We start from the raw sequence: 26,136 nt of genomic DNA on the forward strand, positions 1-26,136 counted from the left end.
GAAAAAGAAAAGCAAAATGGTTGTCTGAGGAGGCCTTACAAATAGCTGAGAAAAGAAGAGAGGCTAAAGGCAAAGGAGAAAAGGAAAGATATACCCATTTGAATGCAGAGTTCTAAAGAATAGCAAGGAGAGATAAGAAAGCCTTCCTCAGTGATCAATGCAAAGAAATAGAGGGGAACAATAAAATGGGAAAAACTAGAGATCTCTTCAAGAAAATTAGAGAAACCAAGAGAACATTTCATGCAGAGATGGACTCAATAAAGAACAGAAATGGTAAGGACCTAACAGAAACAGAAGATATTAAGAAGAGGTGGCAAGAATATACAGAAGAACTATATAAAAAAGATCTTCATGACCCAGATAATCACAATGGTGTGATCACTCACCTAGAGCCAGACATCCTGAAATACAAAGTCAAGTGGGCCTTAGGAAGCATCACTATGAACAAAGCTAGTGGAAGTAATGGAATTCCAGGTGAACTATATCAAATCTTCAAAGATGATGCAGTGAGAGTGCTGCACTCAATATGCCAGCAAATTTGGAAAACTCAGCCATGGCCACAGGACTGGAAAAGTTCAGTTTTCATTCCAATCCCAAGAAAAGGCAATGCCAAAGAATGTTTAAACTACCACACAACTGCACTCATCTCACATGCTAGCAAAATAATGCTCAAAATTCTCCAAGTCAGGCTTCAACAGTGCGTGAACCATGAACTTCCAGATGTTCAAGCTGGATTCAGAAAAAGCAGAAGAACCAGAGATCAGATTGCCAACATCCATTGGATCATCGAAAAAGAATGAGAGTTCCAGAAAAACATCTATTTCTGCTTTATTAACTACACCAAAGCCTTTGACTCTGTGGATCACAACAAACTGGAAAATTTTAAATAGATGGGAATACCAGACCACCTGACCTGCTTCTTGAGAAGCCTGTATGCAGGTCAGGAAGCAACAGTCAGAACATGGACATGGAACAACAGACTGGTTCCAAATAGGAAAAGGAGTACGTCAACACTGTATATTGTCACCCTGCTTATTTAACTGATATGCAGAGTACATCATGAGAAACACTGGGCTGGAAGAAGCACAAGCTGGAATCAAGATTGCCAGGAGAAATATCAATCACCTCAGATAGGCAGATGACACCACCCTTATGGCAGAAAGTGAAGAAGAACTAAAGAGCCTCTTGATGAAAGTGAAAGAGGAGAGTGAAAAGGTTGGCTTGAAGCTCAACTTTCAGAAAACTAAGATCATGGCATCTGGTCCCATCACTTCATGGCAAATAGATGGAGAAACAGTAGAAACTGTTTCAGACTTTATTTTTTGGGGCTCCAAAATCCCTGTAGATGGTGACTGTAACCATGAAATTAAAAGACACTTGCTCCTTGCAAGAAAGTTATGACCAACCTAGACAGCATACTTAAAAGCAGCGACATTACTTTGTCAACAAAGGTCCGTCTGGCGAAGGCTATGGCTTTTCCAGTGGTCACGTATGGATGTGAGAGTTGGACTATAAAAAAAGCTGGGCATCAAAGAATTGATGCTTTTGAACTGTGGTGTTGGAGAAGACTCTTGAGAGTCCCTTGGACACTAAAGAGATCCAACCAGTCCCTCCTAAAGGAAACCAGTCCTGAATATTCATTGGAAGGACTGATGTGTTGAAGCTGAAACTCCAATACTTTGGCCACCTGATGGGAAGAGCTGACTCATTTGAAAAGACCCTGATGCTGGGAAAGATTGAAAGGCGGAGGAGAAGGGGACAACAGAGGATGAGGTGGTTCGATGGCATCACCGACTCAATGGACATGAGTTTGAATAAACTCTAGGACTTGGTGATGGACAGGGAGGCCTGACGTGCTGCAGTCTATGGGGTTTCAAAGAGTTGGAAATGACTGATCAACTGAACTGAACTGATACACGTGTGTGCAACAGAATACTATTCAGCCATGAGAAAGAAGTATATCCTGCCATTTGCAATAACATGGATGGATCTTGAGGACATTAGGCTAACTGAAATAAGCCAGACCGAGAAAGAAAAATACTCCACGATATTACTTATACATGGAATCTAGAAAAGAACAAATTCAAAAAACAGAGTAAATGGTTACTAGGGGATGATAGAAGAGTTAGAATATATTTTTTAGTGTACAAAAGAATATATTTTTAGTATACAAAAGAATATATTTTTTAGTGCAACAAGTAGTAAATATGTCCTAGAAATCAAATACCTAGTGAATATAGACAATATCCTACTGTATTGAAACTACGAGACTAAAACCTAATATTCAATCCACTAAAAAGAAATTATAACTGTTTTATGATAGCGGTGATTATTATCACTACAATGGCAATTATATTACAATATATAAATATATGAAATTAATATGTTGTACATCTGAAATATATACAGTGCTGTATGTCAAATATATTTCAGTTCAAAAAAAAAGACATTTTTGCATTCCAGAAACTAGAATCCAAGTATGCTTGAATTTCTCTTTCATTATCTCTCAGGATCAAGGTAAAGAGATAATCTGGGCTAGCAATTTTGAATCAATATTTTATATCAAGTATTTTGCTAAACAATTTTTACAAGTTGTATTATACAATGTGAAGGATTAAAAAAAATAAATTTGTCTATATCTTCTACCAGTGGAGGAAAGCTTGGTTTGGTGCATTCACTGATGGGGAAGGGACCTGTACCCCATATTCATCTCAGAGTAGAAAATGAAGTCACATGAGGACATTGTAGAGAATGTAAGCAACATTTGAGATAGTCAACACTAGAGAATAATGAGCAGTATATGCTATGTGGACTCTGGATAAAATAATACCCAATTTGCCAGTTTCAGACCAGGATTTTTTTTTGCACTACTGTTTCAGATGGCTTTGACACAGGACAGCTTACAGTCTGGTAGAACAATTTTGAATGGAATGCTTCATAAAAAAAAGGGAAAAAAATGTATCTAGTGATCAAAGAGACAGCTAGAAAGAAAACAGTTAATCTATAGGAAGCCATATTCACTACCAACAAATAAAGTAAAGCAACTTATTACAGATCAGGTTTCTTACAAAAGTTATAGTACCCAATAAGCTATGGGGGAACTTCCCTGGTGGTCCATTAGTTAAAACTTCCTGCTTGCAATGCAGGAGATATGGGTTCCATTGTTGGTCAGGAACTGGGATCCCCCATACCTTGCTCCATGGCCACAAACGAAAGAAACCAACAAGCTATGGGTTACAGGGACTTCAAAGAGGGTACACTGGGGAGAACACATGTTTTCCTTTTTTTGGCTGTACCATGTGGCTTATGGGATCTCAGTTCCCTGACCAGGAATTGAACCCAGGCCATAGCTGTGAGACCCAGGAATCCTAATCACTGGGCCACCAGTTGTTGGGGGTTCTTTGTACTTTACACCTTTGTACCAACCCCCCCTCTTCTTGAACTCTCAAGAAGACATGTTTCTCTTACTTCCCTTTGGGGTGTTTGAGAGCATTTACTCAAATCCTAGTAGTTGACATTCATCCCTTGGGAATACATGTGGTCTTGAGTGGCTGAGTGGTACAGACTCATTTGAATGGATGGTCAAGAAGGAGTGTGAATCAGTAATGAGGGATCAGGCTGGTTGGGCATGTGGTTTATTCCTTTTTTCCTTATCTCCAAGGTACAAGAACAGACCATTTCTCTGGTAAGTTCTGAAGTAAGTGATTATGAAACAGAGGTACATTGGTTACCAGGACCTTGGGTTTGAGAGCCCCAGGAGCCCATACAAACCCTGCCCCAAATCCAGCCTCCCCTACCCCTTGGGATAACCTAATCATCTCAGTCCATTTGGCTCATCCTTGATTGGGGTTCAGACACAATTATCCCTGGTTGAGCACTGTTGTTCTCCAAAAGGTAGGAAGATAGTGGTTTGGGGTATATCTGAGTCTCTGAAAGAGTCATTTGTATACAGAAACCTATGATCATGCTTCAACTGGCTTGCAAGCCCCTGTGTTCTTCTGTTCTGCATGGAAGGAATGGAAATTCAGTCTCAACAGAAAAGTGTCTCTCCCAATAGAGCCTGAAGAAAGAGTGGTGATTCTAACTCAGGTGTGTTTCTTCAGGACATCGTGATTGCTTATTTCTGAACATCTGTATATAAGAGATGAGTTTATAGTCATATCAAGTGGGCACCTGCCCACTGAAGGCATGAATTCACTGAAGGCATGAATTTCAATCCCTGCCTAAACCAGGAAAGGCATCTGAGCCAGAGAAGGTGATTTTTCATTTGGATCCCAGCTCTTAGCAGAGGGGAAAGGTTTTAAGGAATGCCTGCATGCCTGAGGACTTGAGGACTCTGGGTAGTGAAATGATCCCAGATCACTATTTTCCCTAAGAATCAAAAAATGGGAAATACTAAGATGTCAACTTTAAGGAAATGAAAGGACAAGATAAGCAATACTATAGGAGGAGCCCTCCATTCTAGCCAACCAATGGAGAAGCCACTCCTAGCCTGGTGTGGGCAGTGGCTCTGATTTTGCACCTAGTTTGCAAGGATGAGATGAAAGGTATAAATCAAACCCCAAGATTTAGCCTCAGAGACATTGCCCTCTGCCTGACAGGTCAAGGGGGAAACAGCAGAATCTTACTTCTTCTGAAGTCCATGTCTCCTTTTTCCTGCCCTTGTTATGGTTTTAGAATCAAATAGCACAGCACCCACAACAGAGCAGAAGGGGGTCTGTGAATGCTCTGGCAGAAGGCCTCAATGCCAGACCTCCCCTGACCGTTCCCAGAGACCAAAACCAAAGCAACCTGCCCACTGCTGTTGGGACAGACCTCACAGGCCTTTGTGCCTTGCAGATGCACTGCCTTATGACTGAAGTAAGAGGGAGAGACAGCAACAAAGACATCAATAGTTATTGGACAGGGCATCTTACATTTTCGAAACAGAAAATCCTAGAGTCACATGCCACCGTTTATAGCAGATAGGAAATGGCAGCAACTTTTGACACTGGGAAGAAGTGTCAAAGAGTCTCCCTACGATTTACTAGGGGAACTGATGTCAGTTGGCTTATCTGTTAGCAGGGAAACCTGCAGCTAGGGCAGCAGCCAGCATGTAGGCGGTTATTAATTAAGCCCTATATTTAAGAGGACTAGATAGACCTTGAGTGGAGCAGGGACTGGTAGAGCAGGGAGGTGTAGAAAGAGCAAGAGAACAGCCATTTGAATGGGTTGACCATAACTCCACCCCTACATAACCTGCATACCCCTTGATTTCTTGGTCAACTCCACTTCCACAACTTTCCTGGGCTCAGATATATAGAGGTGTACCACAAACCAATACCACAAATGCAACATGGACAACCACAGCTAGTGAACACTGAGTCCAAAAGGTAGCAACCTTTGGAGACAGGCATTTATCAGGTCAATTTTTCATGGAATTCCTGAGGACAACAATAGCATATCACTGTAGACCTAGCCATCAGGTTCATTTGGGACTGAGGTCATCGTTGTTGCTCTCTCTGCAAACAGATCCCTCCACTCAGACTAACATGAAATATAAGATGTCTAACATACTCATTTCATGTGAAGAGTTCGCTCACTGGAAAAGACTCTGATGCTGGGAAGGATTGGGGGCAGGAGGAGAAGGGGACGACAGAGAAAGAGATGGCTGGATGGCATCACAGACTCGATGGACATGAGTTTGAGTGGACTCCGGGAGTTGGTGATGGACAGGGAGGCCTGGCCTGCTGTGATTCATGGGGTCGCAGAGTCGGACACGACTGAGCGACTGACCTAAACTGAACAGACTCATTGCAGGGAAGATTCTGACCATTAAGCAAAATATGAGCAGTAACAGCATTGTGACATAGTAACAATGTCGGAGAAGGCAATGGCAAGCCACTTCAGTACTGTTGCCTAGAAAATCCCATGGATGGAGGAGCCTGGTAGGCTGCAGTCCGTGGGGTCGCTAAGGGTCGGACACGACTGAGCGACCTCACTTTCACTTTTCACTTTCACACATTGGAGAAGGAAATGGCAACCCACTCCAGTGTTCTTGCCTGGAGAATCCCAGGGATGGGGAAGCCTGGTGGGCTTCCGTCTATGGGGTCACACAGAGTCGGACACAACTGAAGTGACTTAGCAGCAGCAGCAGCAGCAACACCCTTGACTACGATTTTTGTCCTGGGCTGCAGTACCATTATGCTGTCCAACCTCTGTCCTCTTCAGCCAGTGTCAAACACTGGAGGGGGTGTAATAGAACACAAGGTTAATATAATGGTACCTTTCTCTAGTAGGGGACCTAGATTAATTTCTTAGTCTTCTTAGCTGGGTCTAGATGAAATCTGTAAGTTCCTTTCTAGTCTTAATCCCCACAGAGCGGCAAACCCAAAACACCTGGGACTTCCCTGCCAATTTTAGTGCCAGGGCCACTCACAATATGTTCCCCTGAGGGTAGACCCTGTGGCAAGGGCAAAAGTGAGTTATTCTCCTGATCAGTAGCTGGCAATGATACTTGGGTGGTCAACAGTTGAACTCCGATGATGTTGACTAGCTTGCCTCTGGGTTAACACGATGTAGGTATGCCCTGTGCTGACTGCTCCTGGAAATATTAATGACAAGCTCTGTGACTTAAGCTAGCTTCTTGGTTCACAGGTTGAGACAGTGGGTTTCCTGAATCAGTTGTTACTTATTTAGTCCACTCATCCTTCTATTAGTCCGGCAGCAGTAGGGCTGTAGGACAGGTGGAAACACTAGGGTATGGCATTTTTATCAGCCCATTCCTGAACTTCATGGCTACTAAAGGGGTGTTTTTTGCATTGCTCAGCAGCTTGAGTAGGCCCACTGTAACAGCTTCCACCTGTTGTAAAGCATGTAGGCTGCATAGAGCTTTGTCCCTTAACACTATCTTTCTATTCTGCTCCCTCCTGCACCTGGGACCAGAAGCCCAGAGGGTACTCTTTATATTTCACCATTGCCACAGGTCCCAACCAAACCCTTCAGGGTAACAGACCATGGCCAATTCACAAGCCTGTCCCAGTTAGTGTCCCTAAAGCCTGTAATTATTTAGGGGTGGTGGGTCAGGGGTATGTTTGTATTTTGTAGAAAACAACAAAACCAGAAAGGCTCTTATGTTTTGCCAGTATCACAAGACCTTCCCAGGCAGTCAGGTGAAGCACAAGCCCAGGCTGCTACTTTTAAACTGGAAAAAAACTGAGGTTAATAGGATGTCATCGGTTTAATGGCAGAGAAAGATATCTCTCATAGGAACCCACATGCCAGGGGAATGACACCCCAGGATTATCCCAGCAACTTTCCCTTCCCTGAACTCATTCTCCAACATCTCGGCACTCACAGGATTTTCTGTCACTTTCTGGCTGACTCACTAGTTGTTGGGCTGTACCCCCGAGGTGTGCACGCGTGTTGATTCCCAGCCTTGAGACCAAAGCAAGAGCTGGGAGACAGGGACAAAGACGTCCATGGCTTATTAGATAAGGAATCTTACGTATTCAGAAAAGAAGGGTCTTAGTGCAACCATGTTCAGCAGAGAACAGGAAGGACATGGATGCAATTTTCACTGCTTGAGGGAGGAACCCACCAGTCTAACAGGAAGCTGACGTCAGTTTGTTCATCAGTTACCAGGAAAACCAGTGTCTGGGGCAGCAAATATGTAGGCAGTTAACATTAAACTCTATAATTAAGAGAATTGGATAGTCATGTGAGTGAAAGAGGGTTGGGCAGGGGATGAACAGAGAGCATAGAAAGCCATCTTGAAGCAAGTGGAGAGTTGTCCTAGATCTACAGCAGAAAGCAAAAGAGTGACCCCGGCGAGATGGCAGCTCCCCCAGACACTGTCTCCCACAGGCTGTTGCTTCAGCAGTCCTTCACCTGGCCCACTTCTGCTCAGTTTGGCCAAGCAGCTCCCAGCTCTTTCTTAGTGTCTGAGCAGTAATGTTGAGATGAGAAGGAAGAGAAGTGAGCACAGCAGGCTCTGTTTCTTGGACTCTGCAGAGGCAGGCTGCTTTTGCAAGAGCTCTGGGTCATCGTGCAGCTTGCTGGTCTTCTCTGGACCTTGGATTCCTGGACATCCATGAAACACAGACAGTGATGCTGCCACTTTACTCTCAGGGCTGCAGTGAGGCACCCACGAGGTCCTGGGCTGAGGGTGCTCTTTGAACGCTAATGTGTGTGTAGTCCTATGAACTTCAGTGGCAGGTGTCCAGAACCCAGGTGAGGGTGCAATTGAGTGAGTCAATAAGGAAGGAAATTACCCTACTTCTTGAAGAGAGTTTTCAGGAAATGGGCTGAGAGTCAGGTTACAGGACAGGTATAAGGAGCCAGTTCTTGCCCAGGAACGCTAATTTGCCTGACGTGCTGGAGCCCTAGAGGAAGCAACTGTGAGTGTCTCTGTCCTTGCCTGTTAATTTGTTTTCCAATGTCTGGTGAATATCTCCCTGCCTGTGTGGGTGGTTGAAGAAGGCAGGGTGTGTGTAGATCTTCCACTCTAGGAGGTTCAGTGTTGGAGATGGGAGAAAATGCAGTAATAAGGGGTGCTCTTCACTCTGCTCCCTGTGTTTGGTGGGAGATGTGTTTCTAGGACAGGGAGAGCGGAGAGTTGGATGTGACATCCAACCAGATCTCTGATGCCATTGTCTGGAAGTCCCTTTGGAAAGTGCATGTCATCTTCCTCTTGGAAGGAAGCACTCTCTGGCCAGGAAACCCCTTCCCTTCCACTACATCAGGCTGCTTGGCAACCCTCACTCATTTGCACAGGTCCCTTGGGATTTCTTCCAGGTCTCTGCAACTCCCATGATTCTTTTCCATATGCAAAACTTTACAGTTTCTCTCTGAAAATGGAAAGAAGCCCAACACTGGGAGTGACCCGTGTCCTGCACACACCCTGATCTCACTTAGCTCCTGAGTCCCTTTCTGATGGTAACTGGAAGCTCTGTTGGACATCGGCTTTCCTCCTCTGAAGCCAGCCTCCCCCTGATGGCACCCGTCTCTAACGTCCCCTCTTCCATGAGACCCCCATCCCAAGTCCTCTTAGGAGGTGTGGGCAGGACTCTAGGTGTGCCAGGAACTTTCCTGGTGGAGCCCAGGAATGACAAATCCTGGAAAAAAAGCAGTCGTGCACCATTCTGTGCTCAGGACAGACCTTACCAAGCATTAGGACTCTGGCTTTTTTTTTCAGATAGCATTGCAGACTCCAGTACTAGTCTGTCCAGAGCAGCAAGCGAGAGGAAACAAGCCAGCATTGTAAGAGGTAAAGCTACCAACTTTCTGGTATGCAAAGGGGTAAAGAGGCCCAGAGAAGGAAGGGTCCCACCCGAGGGCCCTCAGTGAGTCCCTTCTGATGTGACAGATGGCCTCAGTGAGGAATTCGACATCCTGGCCACAGTACCACTGGCAAGGATGACAAGCTCAAAAAGGGATGACACAGAGCATCTGAGAGTAGAGTCATGCTGCTGGCAGACTGGGTCAGAGGCCCAGCTGGTCCACTCATGTCCTCCCTAGCCTGGCATTATCCTAACTTTCCCTAAACTGCTTTTGGAGCCCTGCTGCTCTCAGCTGCAGAGGATGGGACAGGAGATGGGGGAAGCGCTTCTCCTGACCTCCAGGAGCTGGGCTGGCCCTGATCTTCGTCCTTGGACCAAGAGCGCCCCCTCTGTGTGTTCCTCTGCCTAGGTCATGCTTCTCCTCCCTCTCTCCGTGCTGCTCCTGCTCACACAGCCCTGGAGACCCCTGGGAGCGGAAATGAAGATCTATTCCCAGAAAACACTGGCCAACGCCTGTACCCTGGTTATGTGTAGCCCCCCGGAGGGTGGCTTGCCTGGTCGTGATGGACGAGATGGGAGAGAAGGCCCCCGGGGAGAGAAGGGAGATCCAGGTAGAAATGGGTCCATGGGCTTGTCCAGGTGGGAAGGGGTGGGCACTGGAATTGTAACTAACCCCCAAACTCTGAATCTTCTGCTGTGGAAATCTTGAAGATGGTCTTCCCAAGTGGGTGGGTTTCTCCCAGATCTTCAGTCCACCTGAGACATGGCTTTACTAGTTGGCAAACACTGGCTTGCCCAAGTCCCCCAGCTCCATAACCACCTGTCCTGATTTCTCCTCTAGAATCTTCTGACTCTAACCACCCCAAGAATGTATAAACAATGAGTGAATGACTGGTATTTGGAGGCCCCTACTCCAGAACTCTCGGGTTTCCCAGGTGGCGATAGTGGTAAAGAACCTGCCTGTCAATGCAAGAGACGTAAGAGATGCAGTTTCGCTCCCTGGGTCAGGAAGATCCCCTGGAGGAGGGCATAGCAACCCACTCCTGTATTCTCACTTGGAGAATCCCACAGACAGAGGAGCCTGGCGGGCTATGGTCCATTGGTTTGCACACGACTGAAGCGACTTAGTACACACATGCAGGAGACACAGGAGATGTGGGTTTGATCCCAGGGTTGGGATGATCCCCTGGATAGAAAATGGCAACCCACTCCATTATTCTTGCCTGGAGAATCTCAGAGAGAAATCTGTTGGGCTACAATCCACAGAGTCGCAAAGAGTCAGATGTGACTGAGTACACACACTCCAAAACTTAACTGTTGTTCGTTCTTACTAAATGTTGCCTCTGCAGAATGTTAAATATTTTTGAACTGATGACAGTGTTGTAAGTTTCAGTTTAATCATCTGCAGATGGGAATAATATTGACCACACAGTGGCAAACAATTGAGCCAAGGCTTCATTTCTTTGTTGGGTCTTCAAGATGAAGTTTTATCCTTCTGCTGTACCAATCAGCTGAATTCTCCTGCGGTTTCCAAATGTACTGATTATTAAGGGAATATTCTGGAAACACTGCCCCACAGGAGAAGATCTGGTTTTTACTGGCAAGAAGTGAGAATTTGATGAACCAGCGACAAGGACGAGGGGACCACCATGGCCCTGGGCCAGGGCTAGGGAGGGATCAACTGAGGTCTTTTATCTTTCTGGAGTTTGTGCTTTGATGGGAGAGGAAAGAAATGAACAACATTAAAGCTGAAAAGAATACATAACATCCCCAGGATTTGTAGGGTAAGAGACAAGTATCTTATCTATCTGTCTTTTAGAGAGCAAGTAGCTCCCAGCATGAATGGGCTGAGGCTAGAGAATGCCTCCTAGAAGTGATCTCAGAGGAGGGGTAGTATTCAAGATGCCAGCTCTCTCTAGTTCCCTGAGGGGTCCTGAATTGAAAACTATCCCTTCCACTGCCTCCCTGCTCTCATGGCCGCCATGATTTGTACACAAGGATGGGCAACCTCTAATGCTCTCTTCTAAGGAGTTACTTGCTTCCAAGGTACCTGCTACCCTCCCCAGCCAGAAAGTGAAAGAAAAGTGAAAGTGAAGTCACTCAGTCGTGTCTGACTCTTTGTGACCCCATGGACACCAGGCTCCTCCATCCATAGGATTTTCTAGGCAAGGGTACTGGAGTGGGTTGCCATTTCCTTCTTCAGGGAATCTTCCCGATCCAGGGATCGAACCCAGGTCTCCCACATTGAAGACAGACGCTTACAGTCTAAGACTCCAGGGGGGAGCCCAGAAGGGGCTCAGCCAGGGACCAGGTGTCTCTGCCTGAGCACAGTGCACCAGGGGGTCTGGGATGCAGGGCCCATCCTCCGGGCTCCCATTGCTTGCCTAGTGAGAGTTGGAACTAAGAGCAGGACACAATGTCCAGCAGAGGCTCTCACCACCCATCAAATACACCAGTCTCCTACCACCTGCACATTCTTGGCCCAGGAAAGCTTGGCCCTTCTTACCCCGGGGGAATGGTTTCCAGATCTGAAATGTCATCTCTCCTCTCCAGGTCTCTCTGAAACCTCTTCAACCTTGAAGTCTTGTTTCCTCTGAGTATTTGCATGGGTTGGGGGTGCTGGGATGGGATGAGGGACATCTCATAAACTTTTCTTCACTAGTTACCTGTGCCTCACAGTTTAAAACTTGATGACAAATTCCTTGCAGATCAGGACCTGGTGCTAACATTTGCATCCTGCTCAGTGCTAGGCAGAAAGCTATATTTCACAGAGAACTTCTCAGTGAACAGAGAAATGAAATAATGAGGAAATGAGCAAATAAGTGAATGAATAAGTTAGTAGTGACTGACATTTCTTTTGTTGTCTTTTTGCACATGAATGCTTACTCACAACTGTCAAAAGATGGAAACTACCCAAATGTCTATCAATGTTTATCCATGGTGAATGAGTAAAGAAAATGTATTGTATTCATACTATAGAACATTTCTCAGCCATAGACCAGAACAAAGTACCGAGATGTGCTACAAATTGGATGAGCCTCAAGAATGTCACTCCTAGTTTAAAAAAGGCAGACACAAAGGGTCATATACTGTATGTATTTATATAAAATATCCAGACTAGATAACAGAAACAGGCAGCTGCCTAGTGGTAGCCAGGGCCTGGGAGGAGGAAGGGATGGAGTGATAAATGTGTATGAGGTTTTCTTTGGGATTAATGAAATAGTTTTAAACTAAAGAGAAGTGGTCGTTGTACAATTAAGTCAATGTTCTAGATGCCACTGAATTGCCTACTTTAAATGACTAATTATAGGGAATTCCTTGGTGGTTCAGTGGTTAGGACTCAGTGTTCTCACTGCCAGGTCTCAGGTTCAATCCCTGATTGGGGACCTGAGATCCTGTAAGCTACACATCACAGTAAAAAAAAATAGAAAAGGTTATTTTTATATTATGTGAATTTCATCTCAATGAAAAGAGAATAACCAAACTCAGAGAATTGAGTGTATAATTCTTGAATCAATAGCCATTTCTACCTTTAGTCTTTGAAGGTAAAATCTCATAGTTTCAGACTTAGGCAGCCTTCTTAAGGTAATGTGATTTTTTAAAATGTTTGATCATTTTTACAAAATAATTAACATGTGGTCGCTAATCACAAAAAGAAGAAAATTAAAATTACCTGAGATGTGCCCCTTAGAATAAACAACTGTTAACAGTTGTATATGCTCTTCCTGTGGTTTTTTCAATGTGTGTTACATGTGCAGATGCCTGACACATGCACGGACATATTGAAAAAACCGATTCAAATTAAATAGAGTATTTATAACCTACATTTATCACTTAATGATGCACTTTAATTTTGACTATCTTCTTTAATTTTAAAAACATGTTACATAGTTTTTCTCCTCTTTATATTAAAATAGAATTGATCTATATTAGATTCAGATGTATATCATAATGATTTCATATTTGCATATATTGTGAAATGATTGTCACAATAAGTCATGTCAATGTCATCAACACACATCGTTAAGATCTGCTTGCTCAGCAATGTTCAAGCATGCAACCCAGGATTACTAATTATATTAACTTGGCTGTATATTGTATTCCTAGGACTCAATTATTTTTCTAACTGGACTTTTGTACCTTTTGAAGATTTCTATCCATTCTGCTCACTTTCCAACCCCACCTCTAGCAACCACAAATCTGTCCTCTGTATCTGTGAGTATGTTGTTTCTGTTTGTTTTCTTTTAGATTTCACATATAAGCGAGATTGTACAGTACCGCCCTTCTCTGTGACTTACTCCACTAAGCATAGTACCTTCAAAGTTCATCATTGTTGCTGCAAGTAGCAAGATTTCATCCCCAATTATGGCTGAATAATATTTCATTGTATATGTACCCTGCATTTTCTACATCCATTCATCCATCCACAGATACTTGGGCTCTAGGCTGCATACATATCTGGGCTACCATAAATGATGCTGCAATTAACTTGGGGGTACATATATCTTTTCATGTTCAGTTCAGTTCAGTTGCTCAGTCGTATCCGACTCTTTGTGACCCCATGAGCTGCAACACGCCAGACCTCCCTGTCCATCACCAATCACCGGAGTTCACTCAAACTCATGTCCATCGAGTCGGTGATGCCATCCAGCCATCTCATTCTCTGTCATCCCCTTCTCCTCCTGCCCCCAATCCCTCCCAGCATCAGAGTCTTTTCCAGTGAGTCAACTCTTCACATGAGGTGGCCAAAGTATTGAAGTTTCAGCTTTAGGATCAGTCCTTCCAATGAACACCCAGGACTGATCTCCTTTAGAATGGACTGGTTGGATCTCCTTGCAGTCCAAGGGACTCTCAAGAGTCTTCTCTAGCACCACAGTTCAAAAGCATCAATTCTTCGGTGCTCAACTTTCTTCACAGTCCAACTCTCACATCCATACATAACTACTGGCAAAACCATAGCCTTGACTAGACGGACCTTGGTTGGCAAAGTAATGTCTCTGCTTTTTAATATGCTATCTAGGTTGGTCATAACTTTCCTTCCAAGGAGTAAGCGTCTTTTAATTTCATGGCTGTAATCACCATCTGCAGTGATTTTGGAGCCCCCAAAAATAAAGTCTGACACTTTTCAGGTTAGTGTTTTCATTTTCTTTAGTTAAATACTCAGATGTGGAATTAATGGATTATACAGTAGCTCTAGTTTTAACTTTTTGAGAAACCTTCATACTGTTCTCCATAGTGGCTATACCAATTTACATCCCTACTGCTCAAAGTTTTCCTTTTATCTACTTCTCCAGCACTTCTTATTTGCTGTCTGATAATAGCCATTCTGAGAGGTGTGAGGTGACAGCTCATTGTGCTTTTGATTTCTATTCCTCTGGTGATTAGTGTCAGGTGTCATTTCTGACAGAAACTTAGGTTTTGGGAAGGGGGGAAGGCAAGGAGTTGATGGTCCAAGGTAAAAGCTGACAGACTTACCGGCCATAAATACCGTGGCCTTGGGGAAGGGGCAGTTGCATTGTATGCAAAGTCAGGCGAGTCTTGGTTTGGATCTGCCTCCAATTCTGCAAGCCTGTTCCTTCACCTGTAAAATGGGGATCTGGATATGCATTTCCTGGATCACCACTGGACCAGTCACCAGAAGGGGGAGTGTCTACACCCTACAGAACGCTGAAGGAATGCCAGGGCTCTGACTCTGCAGGCAGCTGGCTCCTCCTGGGCCAGGGTCAGCTTTATGTACATCTCTTCTACATCACAGGTTCAGCAGGACCTGCAGGACGAGCAGGAATGCCTGGACCAGCTGGCCCCATTGGGCCGAAAGGGGACAATGGCTCTGCTGGAGAACGCGGACCAAAGGGAGACACTGGGCCACCTGGTGAGCTGCTGGGCATGGAAGGCAGGTGTCTGCAGGTGGTGTACTGCCGCTAGGCCATGGCAGTAGGCGTGCCCAGATTCTACCCCAGGAAGAGGAAGGTCATTCTCAAGGTGGCACAGGGTTATTTCAGGGAAGACTGGAGCTCCTGGGGAGGGCGGAGAGTGAGGGCAACATCTTTAGGAGGAGGCTGCCTGTCTGACTTCTATTACAGCGCCATCTTTTATGCACTCCCACTTCCAAGGAGATTCCGTGTCACTCACCAGGCTGGTCCTTTTCCCCAGGGCCTCCAGGTATGCCTGGACCAGCTGGAAGAGAGGGCCCTTCAGGGAGGCAGGGGAGCGTGGGACCTCCAGGCACACCAGGCCCCAAAGGAGAAACTGGGCCCAAAGGTAGGAGAGTGGTATGTGGTGGGTGTGGGAGGGAGAAGGGAGGAGAGACATTGGCAGCCCTGGTGGGGACCAAGGTATGTGCACAGTGCCTGGAAAAGCCTGGAACCTCCGCGCCTGGTAGGCCTGGCCTGGGCCTCTCCCCCTCATTCCCACACTGACTGAATTTCCATAATACTGTTCCTGGAGGAGACCAAGCCGTCAGGAGCAGTCTCCCAAGTTGCTGTCTCACCTGGAGCTGTGGGTGACAAGCCGCGCTGCTGAGGAAATGGTACCTGCCGAGCGCACTCTCAGCCGTGTTTCTCCAATGTGTTCCTTCCTCAGGAGGAGTGGGTGCCCCAGGCATGCAGGGCTCCCCAGGCCCCACAGGTCTCAAAGGAGAGAGAGGTGCCCCTGGTGAGCCCGGAGTCCCTGGACGTGCTGGGGCGGCAGGTGAGCAATGGACGTAGGGCTGAGCTCATGTTCCCCTGTGCCCACCTCCACCACCCTCCAGGTCAGAGCTGGCATTCCAGGATGACAGCCAGTGTTGGGTTCTGGGAACTGTCTGTCTCCAGGGAGAGGGTGGTGTGAGCAGCAGGGACTATCTGTATTCAGGTAAGGCTGGTTGTTGGGTTATGGGACAATCAGTGTACAGAGAGGATGCAAGGAGAGGTTTCAGGCACAGAGGGACATTTGTACAGGTGGAGGGTGTATGGCTGGGGGATATGAATTCCATGTTTGGGGGTGGGGAGTTGTCGCAAAAATGCTGAAATATATGTTCAGCATTCACATATTTCTACTTCTCTGATCCCAGGGTCTGCTGGAGTCATAGGTCCACAGGGACCTTCAGGTGCCAGGGGTCCCCCAGGGCTAAAGGGAGACAGAGGTACTCCTGGAGAAAAAGGAGCAAAGGGTGAGAGCGGACTTGCAGGTAAGGATGCCTTGGGGGCCCCCACTAGGGTACGGGGCAGGGAAGAGACCTTATTCAGCTCAGCTCTCCTCTCAGGCAACCCGTTTATTTACAGATGGAGGTAGAAGCAGGGAAGGTTGACAGGGTGGATGGGAGAGGTGGACTCTGGTCTTAGCCTCTATGACTCGCTGGAGGACAACCTCAGCAGATTTTCTATCTGATCTTTACAACAAGCAAACCTCTCTCTCCAATTCATCAGATAACCCTAAACAGCAAATAACTCAATGGAAAATACTCAAGCTATGTGTATTCCTCTCCCACAACCATACCACCCCCTGCACTGCAAAAGGAAGTGCTATCAGATTGCTAGAATTTGGAGTTAAAATGACATCTGGTTCACTGTCAGTGAGGTGCAGGGACCTGCTCAGGAGAAACTGTTCACAAGAGAAACACAGGAAATCCTGTGGGAAGCAGAGAACAGCTAGGTCAGCAGAGGTGGGCTTCCTAGGGGTCTGTTCCAACTCCTTACCCCACTCCCTTACCCCACCCCCAACCTGCATCTCCACCTGGACACTCTTCCCTTGAGGCCTGGGTTCTGAGTGACCCCAGATTGTTCTGAATCTGTCTTCACTTGGCCTCTCTCTCCTGCAGAGGTCAATGCTCTCAGGCAGCGGGTGGGAATCTTAGAGGAACAGCTACAACGCCTCCAGAATGCCTTCTCTCAGTACAAGAAAGGTGAGTTCCTGGACCTGACCCTGAACCAGGCGCCGAGTATGGGCCTCAGACTTAGTCTGGGCTTGGCTTGGAGTTGGCTGGGCTGGGTCTAAATTGGACTTGCTGGGACCATGATTGGGACTGGACCTAGACCTGGGGCAGAAGTGGGGCTAAGGAGAGGGCTGGGACAGAGCCGTGCTCCAGGAACTGCAAGTAGACACACAGAACAAGGAGGAGGAAGTGGTCAGGTCAACAGTTCAGCAGACCTTATCCCAGCATACCCTGGGCAGGTCCCTATGACAGACAAAGGGACACCCAACCCTTGTCTTTCTTCTGTGGGCCAGGTATGCAAGTGCACAGAGAAGAAGCCACACAGCCCAGGACAGCAGATAGTCCATACCTGGTCACGAGAGTAGGGGTGGGATGCTTCATGTGGGGTTCAAGGCTGCTGGGGACCTGTCCTTAGTATGTAGACACCAAGTATCTCTCCCTAAACATGCCCCTATGTCTGGCAGGAGCAGGCTGCCTCCAGTCTCTGGTCAGTTCTGGACTCCCCCTGCACCTCTTGTGGTGTTTAAAGCAGAGATTCTTCCCTAAGCCTGGATCCTAAGCAGGCAGAGGCCTCCTGGAGCACACACCTGAGTGCCCTGTACCCTGGGACTCTCCACCAACTGTCCCTCCTCCTTGTCTGCTCTCCCTGACGACAGCTCTGCATTCACGTCATTCATCCAGACTCAGTGATTGATAAAAAGTTTTCTGAAGGGGCAGAGCATAAAGGGGCCTGATCTGGTGAGACATATTGTTGGCTTCTAAGGACTCAAGCCGACTAAGTACCAGAGTAGTCAAGGATGAGCGTTGCCAGCGTTTGGTATGTCTTCCTCCTTCCACAAGCATATCTGCATACCTGTTTACTCCCGCATATGCACACTGACACAAACAAAGAGAACTTGGGCATATGCACTGGCTACACATGTGTGGACTCAAACACCATCACCTATGTGACACCATCTGCATACATAAGCACCATGTACACATAAGCTCTCCTATCCAGATGGACCTTAAGTTTGCCTGTGTATCTTCAGATAGACACATGGGCATATTCACTCATACAAATACACATCCACCCAGATGCATGAGATGTAAACCCAGTAGTGTCACAGAGACTTACACTGACCTTGTTCAGGGCTTATCTGGGTGCATCCTGACCCCCCAGAGAATCTGTTCCCTGAGTCTTTGTTGAAGCTACTCAGAGAAGGGCAGACGGTCAGGGTGTAGCCTGGGTTCCTAAACAGTCCAGGGAGTCCTAAAAATTTCCATGTATGACCCTAGAAGTCAGAGTGATGGGGGTGGGTTACAATAAGAAGAGATACTTACGTCACACAGAGGATACTGTTATACAGTATACCTCTACTTTAGAAATGAGGAATGAGACCCTGAAAAGGGACGTGACTTTCTTGTGTCCACCTGGACCATCATTGCCAAGGTGAGGATGAACACATGGTCTTCTGGATCCAAAACAGGGCTGTCTTTAGTGCTGATCCCATCCTGCCCACTATTCCTACACACACTGCCCAGTGGTCCAGGGATGCTGAGTGACTTGCATCACAAGCATGTCGAGGCCAATATTAGGCTGTTCTCAGATGCACCCCCTTCCTCTCCTTCCCCTCACCCCTTCAGATAGCACAGAACTCCCTGTGACAGCCCCATGTGTCCAATCGTCATGGAGGAGTTGGAGTGAGCCCCCATATGGTGTTTTCCACACGTTCAGGAACTGCCTTGGGCTGCATGGTGTCATTTTCCTCCCAAAGTCATTCCAACCTACAGAGTAATAGAAAACTTGATTCTGGCACGCAGCACAGGGAGGAACAGAAAGTGCAAGCTTTAGTGTCACCTCCAGCAAGGTCTGATCCTCGTCTACATCTAACAGTTGGGCGATTTGGGGCCCCTTACGTAAGCCACCTGGGTTCTGGGGTCCTCACTGTACCTGGAGACCATGGCACCACTCACAGGGCACATTGTGGAGCCAGGGCTGCTCAGAACCAAGTGCCGTGCTTTCTTCCTGTCTGGTGCCCTGGTACCCGGATGGGAGGCTGGACACTCCAGTTGGAGCACAAGGTCCAGGTGCTGCCACATCCCCAACCTGACTTCCTCTTCCCCTAGCGGTGCTCTTCCCTGATGGCCGGAGTGTCGGGGAGAAGATCTTTAAGACGGCAGGCTCTGAAAAAACGTTTCAGGATGCCCAGCAAGTCTGCACACAGGCTGGAGGACAGTTGCCCTCCCCACGTTCTGCAGCTGAGAACGAGGCCTTGACTCAGCTGGCCACAGCCCAGAACAAGGCTGCTTTCCTGAGCATGACCGACACCAGAAAGGAGGGTACTTTCATCTACCCCACGGGGAAGCCCCTGGTCTATTCCAACTGGGCCCCCCAGGAGCCCAACAATGATGGCGGCTCAGAGAACTGTGTGGAGATCTTTCCCAACGGCAAGTGGAATGACAAGGCCTGCGGAGAGCAGCGCCTTGTGATCTGCGAGTTCTGAGCTCCTCCCACACACACACACACAGTGGGGGCGCAGTACCCAGAGCTGCATTTTTCCAGTGTTTCAATAAAACAGTGACCCTCTGCTGGCCAGGGCTTCTCCACAGAGCCACAGGATAAGGCCAGAGGCAGGGCTCCCATGGAATACACCCCTCAGAATAAAGTTCGAAACTGGCTTCACATAAGAAAGATTTGTCAGAGAAAAAGAGGGGCAACCTCCCTTCCCAGGAGCAAGGGCTAAAGGAAGGTCTCCAACTCTCCCCTGTTGCAAAATCCAGTGTCTCTGCCTCATCCCTCCATCTCTATCAACCATCGGTTACATTTGACCCCACTGATCACTGTCTCCTCCTCCTTCCCTTTTCCTCTCCTGCCTGCGGTTTTGTTATCTTCCTGGCTGCTCAGCATCACTCTTTCCCTTGTCTTTCCTCCTCTCCTCAGTCCACGGAGGAGGTTGGGGGCCTCAGTTCTGTCTCCCTTCTCTCCTCACACTCACTCCAGGCTTGGGCTCATTCTCTCCCATAGCTTAAATTCCTTCTATTGATGCCTCCCCAGGTAGCGTTCTGTTCAAGACCTCTCCCCAAACCCTGAACTTCTCTAGCCAATGCAAGCTGTAGCCCTGGGGCTGGGAGTGTTGCAGGAAGGAGAACCCCTTCCAGGGCCCAAAACTGGGCTCTTGTCTAACACTCGGAAAAGAATTGTCCGAGCAGACGCATGCACTGACAAAGCAAGAGATTTTATTGGGAAAGGGCACCCGGCTGGAGAGCAGAAGGGTAAGGGAACCCAGGAGAACAGCTCTGTCACATGGCTTGCAGTCTCGGGTTTTATGGTGATGGGATTAGTTTCCGGGTTGTCTTTAGCCAATCATTCTGACTCAAGAGTCCTTCCTGGCGGTGCACACCTTGTTCAGCCAAGATGGATGCCAGAGAGAAGGATTCTGGGAGATGGTCAGACAGGTGGTGTCTCCTTTTGATCTTTCCTGAACTCTGGTTGGTGGAGGCTTGCTTATTAGTTCCCTGTTCCTTACCAGGATTTCCTGTTGTAAAACAACTCATGCAAATGGTTACTATGGTGCCTGGCCAGGGTGGGCGGTTTCAATCAGTGTGCTTCCTCTAACAGGAGGTCTCTCAGTGGCTGCCTCTTGCTTCAAGCCCTGAGCCTAGGAAGCTGCACAGGTATAGAGGGATGACCTGGCAGGAAGGTACCAGCTTCTCTGGCCAGATGAGTGACCTTACACCCAGTAGGACCCTCACTCTCGAACACTCAGGATCTCTCTCTACCCTTGACAATGTGACTGCCATTGGCTCATGGGAGAATATACCATCTGCACAATCCTAATCCCTTTTGAAATCTCAGGCAAAGAGGGTGTAGAGCCATATTCAGTTTCATCCCCAAACCTCTTCCTGCCTGGCAGTTCTGGCGATGTTCATCCCCACTCTGCCTCAGAGATAATCTAGTCAAACCCTTCTCATTTTACAGACAAGGAAACCAAGACACAGAAAGGAAGGGAACTTGTACAGGCAGCGCTGGTGCTGCTGCTCACTCTTGGAAAAGGCCATGTGACTCCAGAGCTTATACTTTCAGCCTGTACATTTTTAGATCAAAAATGTTTATATTTAGTTTAGTTTAAATTTTTATCTTTAGTTGATTTTATTGACACGGTGCTGTGAAGAAAGATTTAAATGACATGTGTCGTTAAGAAATTATAATGAGGCCTGAATGAACCACAGGCTCATGGGAGGGGATGATGGATATCCTCCCCCAGACAGGAAACCAGCCTCTCTTTCCTTTGTTCCCAGGAACCAGGAGGACTGACCTCTCTGGCCCTTTCTGATTAGATCCCCAAGCCCCACACCTCTTCCCAACACACTTGCAGCCACACTGAGTATATAGGACAGCACGTCTGAAATCAAAGCCACACCTCTCAACAGCATGCAGCTCGGGCTCCTGCTAAGATCTTTCTCCTGTTACTGAAAATCTCCCCAATTCCTGGCAGTTTCTGAAATATAAACAGTTACACAATAATAAGCAAACAGCTCTCTAGCACAAAGGCATGGAGCTTAGAGCAGCCTGTTTTTATTGCAAATAAGAGAAACGACTGGATCTACTTAAGCTGAAGTGAAGTAACTTTTTTTCCCCCCTGAAAACAGAGAATTCTGAATTGACTTTAGGACTGGGTGGAGCGGGGGGGGAGGAGGGGGCAAGCAACCTTGTGCCACCTCCCTGGCTTCTGCCTCTCTCTGCCCATCCTCACCTCTTTCCCTTCTTTACATATCAAATCCTCTGCATCCAGGTCTCTTGTGTGTCACAGAGATCAGAAACTCTTGCTGTCTTGCTTGACATCAATTCAAAACTGTGAAAATGCATCTGCCTGTCTCAGATGCCCACCTCTGATCCAATCAACTCACTCTGGAACCTCATAATTCAACATGGCCACTGAGATGCATGGGAGGCCTTGGTGGTCTGGGTAGATGCTCTGTGGGTGATCACTACTCATCCCAATATGTAAGCCATGCCTATTTCTTGACAAGAGGAAACTGTGTGATGCCACAGGAAGAAAAAAATCTGTGTTGCTGAAGTTGACAAATGCTAAGAAAGAAACTTCAGATCAACCTGCACCGTGGGCCATGGGAATCTGGTTTGCATCTCTCCAGCACAGAGAATAAGTAAGGAGAGTCATTTGGGCTCTGCAGACACAATCCGATTAAAGCAGAGGAAAGAGGCAAGTATTTCAGAAAATGCAGGTTTTTAACCATTCTTGAACACAGAGGTGTCTCCCTCCTACCCCATCAGTCATGAGCAAATGTGAACATGGATCTCCAATCACATCAGCCCCACCCCAACCACAGTAGCCATGACCCTAGTTTAGTAGCCTGGTGCCAAGTGAAGCCAGAGCTGTGGGCCTCTTATTGTCAAGAGATGTTAAGACACTCACAATGCCAGCTGACATCATGGGAGCAAGCTGGGATCCTTCCATGTCTGGAGGGGGGACAACCACATTGGGAAGCCCCTGTTTTACAGTATTTTCTCAAGTATATTCTATAGTTGCCTCTTGGTTCTCAACCATCCTGTTACCAGCCCAGCCCACACCCTGTACTGAGCAGCATATGGGAACCCCTCTGATGTTTACTTTTCTAGGATCCTAGCTTTGTTCTGAATTTCGCTGATATACAACACTGGCATTTGAGTTGTTTACATTCAGAACATTCTTGGTCACTCTTACCTTCCAGATGTCCTTCAGTTCAGTTCAGTTCAGTTCAGTCGCTCAGTTGTGTCCGACTCTCTGAGACCCCATGAATCACAGCACTCCAGGCCTCCCTGTCCATCACCAACTCCCGGAGTTCACTCAAACTCATGTCCATCGAGTCGGTGATGCCATCCAGCCATCTCATTCTCTGTCGTCCCCATCTTCTCCCACCTTAATTCAAGCTTAATGGTGTGCTGGACATTTTCAGGTTACCTGTGTTTTACATAGTAGAGCAAAGAAACCAGGTTCTGTTCTGTTCTGTTCTGTTCAGTCGCTCAGTCGTGTCCGACTCTCCGCGACCCCATGAATCACAGCACGCCAGGCCTCCCTGTCCATCACCAAGAAACCAGGTACCTATCAGAAAAAAGAAAATATTAATTGATATACCAAATATTTATTCAGGCATGTCATGCCTTCACATATACTAAAGCCCAGAACTTCCTTAACATTAGAGATCAGATACAAAATTGTGTTTCAGCAATGGGTGTTGGAGGTGCTCAAAGTGTAAACTGGAAATGAGTGGACGGATTGTAAAATGTTTTCACCAGGAGAATAGAGGAGAGCCTTCTTCCTGTGGAGGCACCAATATATTCAGAGACCTAGATACTCATTATTGTTCGATTGAATTGCCTGGGACTGTTCAGTTTTATATGCAGAGTATATCATGAGGAACGCTGGGCTGGAATAAGCACAGGCTGGAATCAAGATTGCCGGGAGAAATATCAATAACCTCAAATATGCAGATGACACCACCCTTATGGCAGAAAGTGAAGAGGAACTCAAAAGCCTCTTGATGAAAGTGAAAGAGGAGAGTGAAAAAGTTGGCTTGAAGCTCAATATTCAGAAAACTAAGATCATGGCATCTGGTCCCATCACTTCATGGGAAATAGATGGGGAAACAGTGGAAACAGTGTCAGACTTTATTTTGGGGGGCTCCAAAATCACTGCGAATGCTGATTGCAGCCAGGAAATTAAAAGATGCCTCCTTGGAAGGAAAGTTATGACCAACCTAGATAGCATATTAAAAAGCAGAGACATTACTTTGCCAACCAAGGTCCATCTTGTCAAGGCTCTGGTTTTTCCCGTGGTCATGTATGGATGTGAGAGTTGGACTGTGAAGAAAGCTGAGTGCCGAAGAATTGATGTTTTCAACTGTGGTGTTGGAGAAGACTGTTGAGAGTCCCTTGGACTGCAAGGAGATCCAACCAATCCATTCTAAAGGAGATCAGTCCTGGGTGTTCACTGGAAGGCCTGATGCTAAAGCTGAAGTTCCAATACTTTGGCCACCTCATGCGAAGAGTTGACTCACTGGAAAAGACTCTGATGTTGGGAGGGATGGGGGCAGGAGGAGAAGGAGACGACCGAGGATGAGATGGCTGGATGGCATTACCGACTTGATGGAGGTGAGTTTGGGTGGACTCCAGGAGTTGGTGATGGACAGGGAGGCCTGGTGTGATGTGATTCATGGGGTCACAAAGAGTCGGACACGACTGAGCGACTGAACTGAACTGACAGTCAACTCTTCGCATGAAGTGGCCAAAGTATTGGAGTTTCAGCTTCAGCATCAATCTGTCCAGTGAACACCCAGAACTGATCTCCTTTAGACTGGTGGACTGGTTGGATCTCCTTACAGTCCAAGGGACTCTCAAGAGTCTTCTCCAACACCACAGTTCAAAAGTATCAATTCTTCGGCGATCAGCTTTCTTCACAGTCCAACTCTCACATCCATACATGACCATGGGAAAAACCATAGCCTTGACTAGACGGACCTTGGTTGCAAAGTAATGCCTCTGCTTTTTTAATATGCTATCTAGGTTAGTCATAACTTTCCTTCCAAGGAGTAGGCGTCTTTTAATTTCATGGCTGCAATCAGCATTCGCAGTGATTTTGGAGCCCCCCAAAATAAAGTCTGACGCTGTTTCCACTGTTTCCCCATCTATTTGCCATGAAGTGATGGGACCGGATGCCATGATCTTAGTTTTCTGAATGTTGAGCTTCAAGCCAACTTTTTCACTCTCCTCTTTCACTTTCATCAAGAGGCCTTTGAGTTCCTCTTCACTTTCTGCCATAAGGGTGGTATCATCTGCATATCTGAGATTATTGATATTTCTCCTGGCAATATTGATTCCAGCTTGTACTTCTTCCAGCCCAGTGTTTCTCATGATGTACTCTGCATATAAGTTAAATAAGCAAGGGGACAATGTACAGCCTTGATGTACTCCTTTTCCTATTTGGAACCAGTCTGTTGTTCCATGTCCAGTTCTAACTGTTGCTTCCTGACCTGCATACAGGTTTCTCAAGAGGCAGGTCAGGTGGTCTGGGATTCCCATCTCTTTCAGAATGTTCCACAGTTTATTGTGATCCACACAGTCAAAGGCTTTGGCATAGTCAATAAAGCAGAAATAGATGTTTTTCTGGAACTCTCTTGCTTTTTCTATGATCCAGCAGATGTTGGCAATTTGATCTCTGGTTCCTCTGCCTTTTCTAAAACCAGCTTGAACATCTGGAAATTCATAGTTCACATATTGCTGATGTCTGACTTGGAGAATTTTGAGCATTACTTTAGGCCTCTGTATAACTAATGACTTGTATCTTTTGGTAGATTTTACTGTTTTTCACTAATGTGTCAATAAGAGAGGCCTTATGGAGGCAGAAATTGCCCTGTGACATGTGTTTCTCCTGGATAGAAGAAGATGAAAACCAGTGAACATTGCTGAAATGCCTGATTTTCTGCTGCCCTGGTGAGTACAGAAATGTTGGTGATTATAAGGTTGGACATCCCAGGATTCTGGACCCCTGAGCAAATGCATGGAAAAAAATGCTCTTTGGGATCACCTAGATCCGCTTGGATTTTGAGTGTGGTTTTAGAGTTGTTACTACATCCTCTGTAGCCCATCCTTACTGGATACATTCTGAATATTCACGTATTTGATCTCCATTTAGTTAAGCAGAGCAGTCTCTCAGACTACCTGGCTGAAACAACTTGGAGCCACAGAGGTACTCAAGGGGGCCCTGCCTGAGCAAAATGGTACTTTTCATATTTATTTAGTAAGGAGAAGGAATGAACAAAGTGAATAAGTGGAAGAGTTGAATGAATAAAATCCTTCATTCCTACTTGTAAGTCTATTTATAGTCCTGAAGAAGGTGATTTCAAGATGTTTCCAGGCTCTCAGATCTGAAGAAACAGCACCTTGACATCACTGCCAGCTTTTCTGCACATTTATCAACTCCATGA

The 26,136-nt window shown here is 46.5% G+C and overlaps 1 protein-coding gene across 2 annotated transcripts; it reads left to right on the top strand.

Annotated features, from left to right (window-relative positions):
- The first annotated feature begins 8,290 nt into the window (after window positions 1-8,290).
- On the top strand, window positions 8,291-19,846 carry LOC129555666 (pulmonary surfactant-associated protein D). Of its 2 annotated transcripts, XM_055425341.2 has the most exons (9): window positions 8,295-8,378; window positions 9,176-9,247; window positions 9,670-9,871; window positions 15,016-15,132; window positions 15,414-15,521; window positions 15,843-15,950; window positions 16,312-16,428; window positions 17,059-17,142; window positions 19,282-19,846. In XM_055425341.2, the coding sequence occupies exons 3-9, from the start codon at window positions 9,673-9,675 to the stop codon at window positions 19,656-19,658; spliced, it is 1,110 nt and encodes a 369-aa protein (XP_055281316.1). In that variant the 5' UTR covers window positions 8,295-8,378; window positions 9,176-9,247; window positions 9,670-9,672; the 3' UTR covers window positions 19,659-19,846. The 2 variants fall into 2 exon arrangements, with proteins under 2 accessions (XP_055281317.1, XP_055281316.1); XM_055425342.2 differs by lacking the exon at window positions 9,176-9,247 and having other exon boundaries at window positions 8,291-8,378.
- The last annotated feature ends 6,290 nt before the right edge of the window (window positions 19,847-26,136 follow it).

Source organism: Moschus berezovskii, chromosome 12 (genome assembly GCF_049115385.1).
Source record: "Moschus berezovskii isolate FMDL1 chromosome 12, NW_MosBer_1.0, whole genome shotgun sequence".
Classification (NCBI taxonomy): domain Eukaryota; kingdom Metazoa; phylum Chordata; class Mammalia; order Artiodactyla; family Moschidae; genus Moschus; species Moschus berezovskii.

Coding starts and splice junctions, on each gene's coding strand:
- LOC129555666 (XM_055425342.2), top strand. CDS start 9,673: ATGCTTCTCCTCCCTCTCTCCGTGCTGCTCCTGCTCACACAGCCCTGG. Junction 15,522..15,842: donor AGGAGAAACTGGGCCCAAAG/GTAGGAGAGTGG, acceptor TTCCTTCCTCAG/GAGGAGTGGGTGCCCCAGGC. Junction 16,429..17,058: donor GGGTGAGAGCGGACTTGCAG/GTAAGGATGCCT, acceptor TCTCTCCTGCAG/AGGTCAATGCTCTCAGGCAG.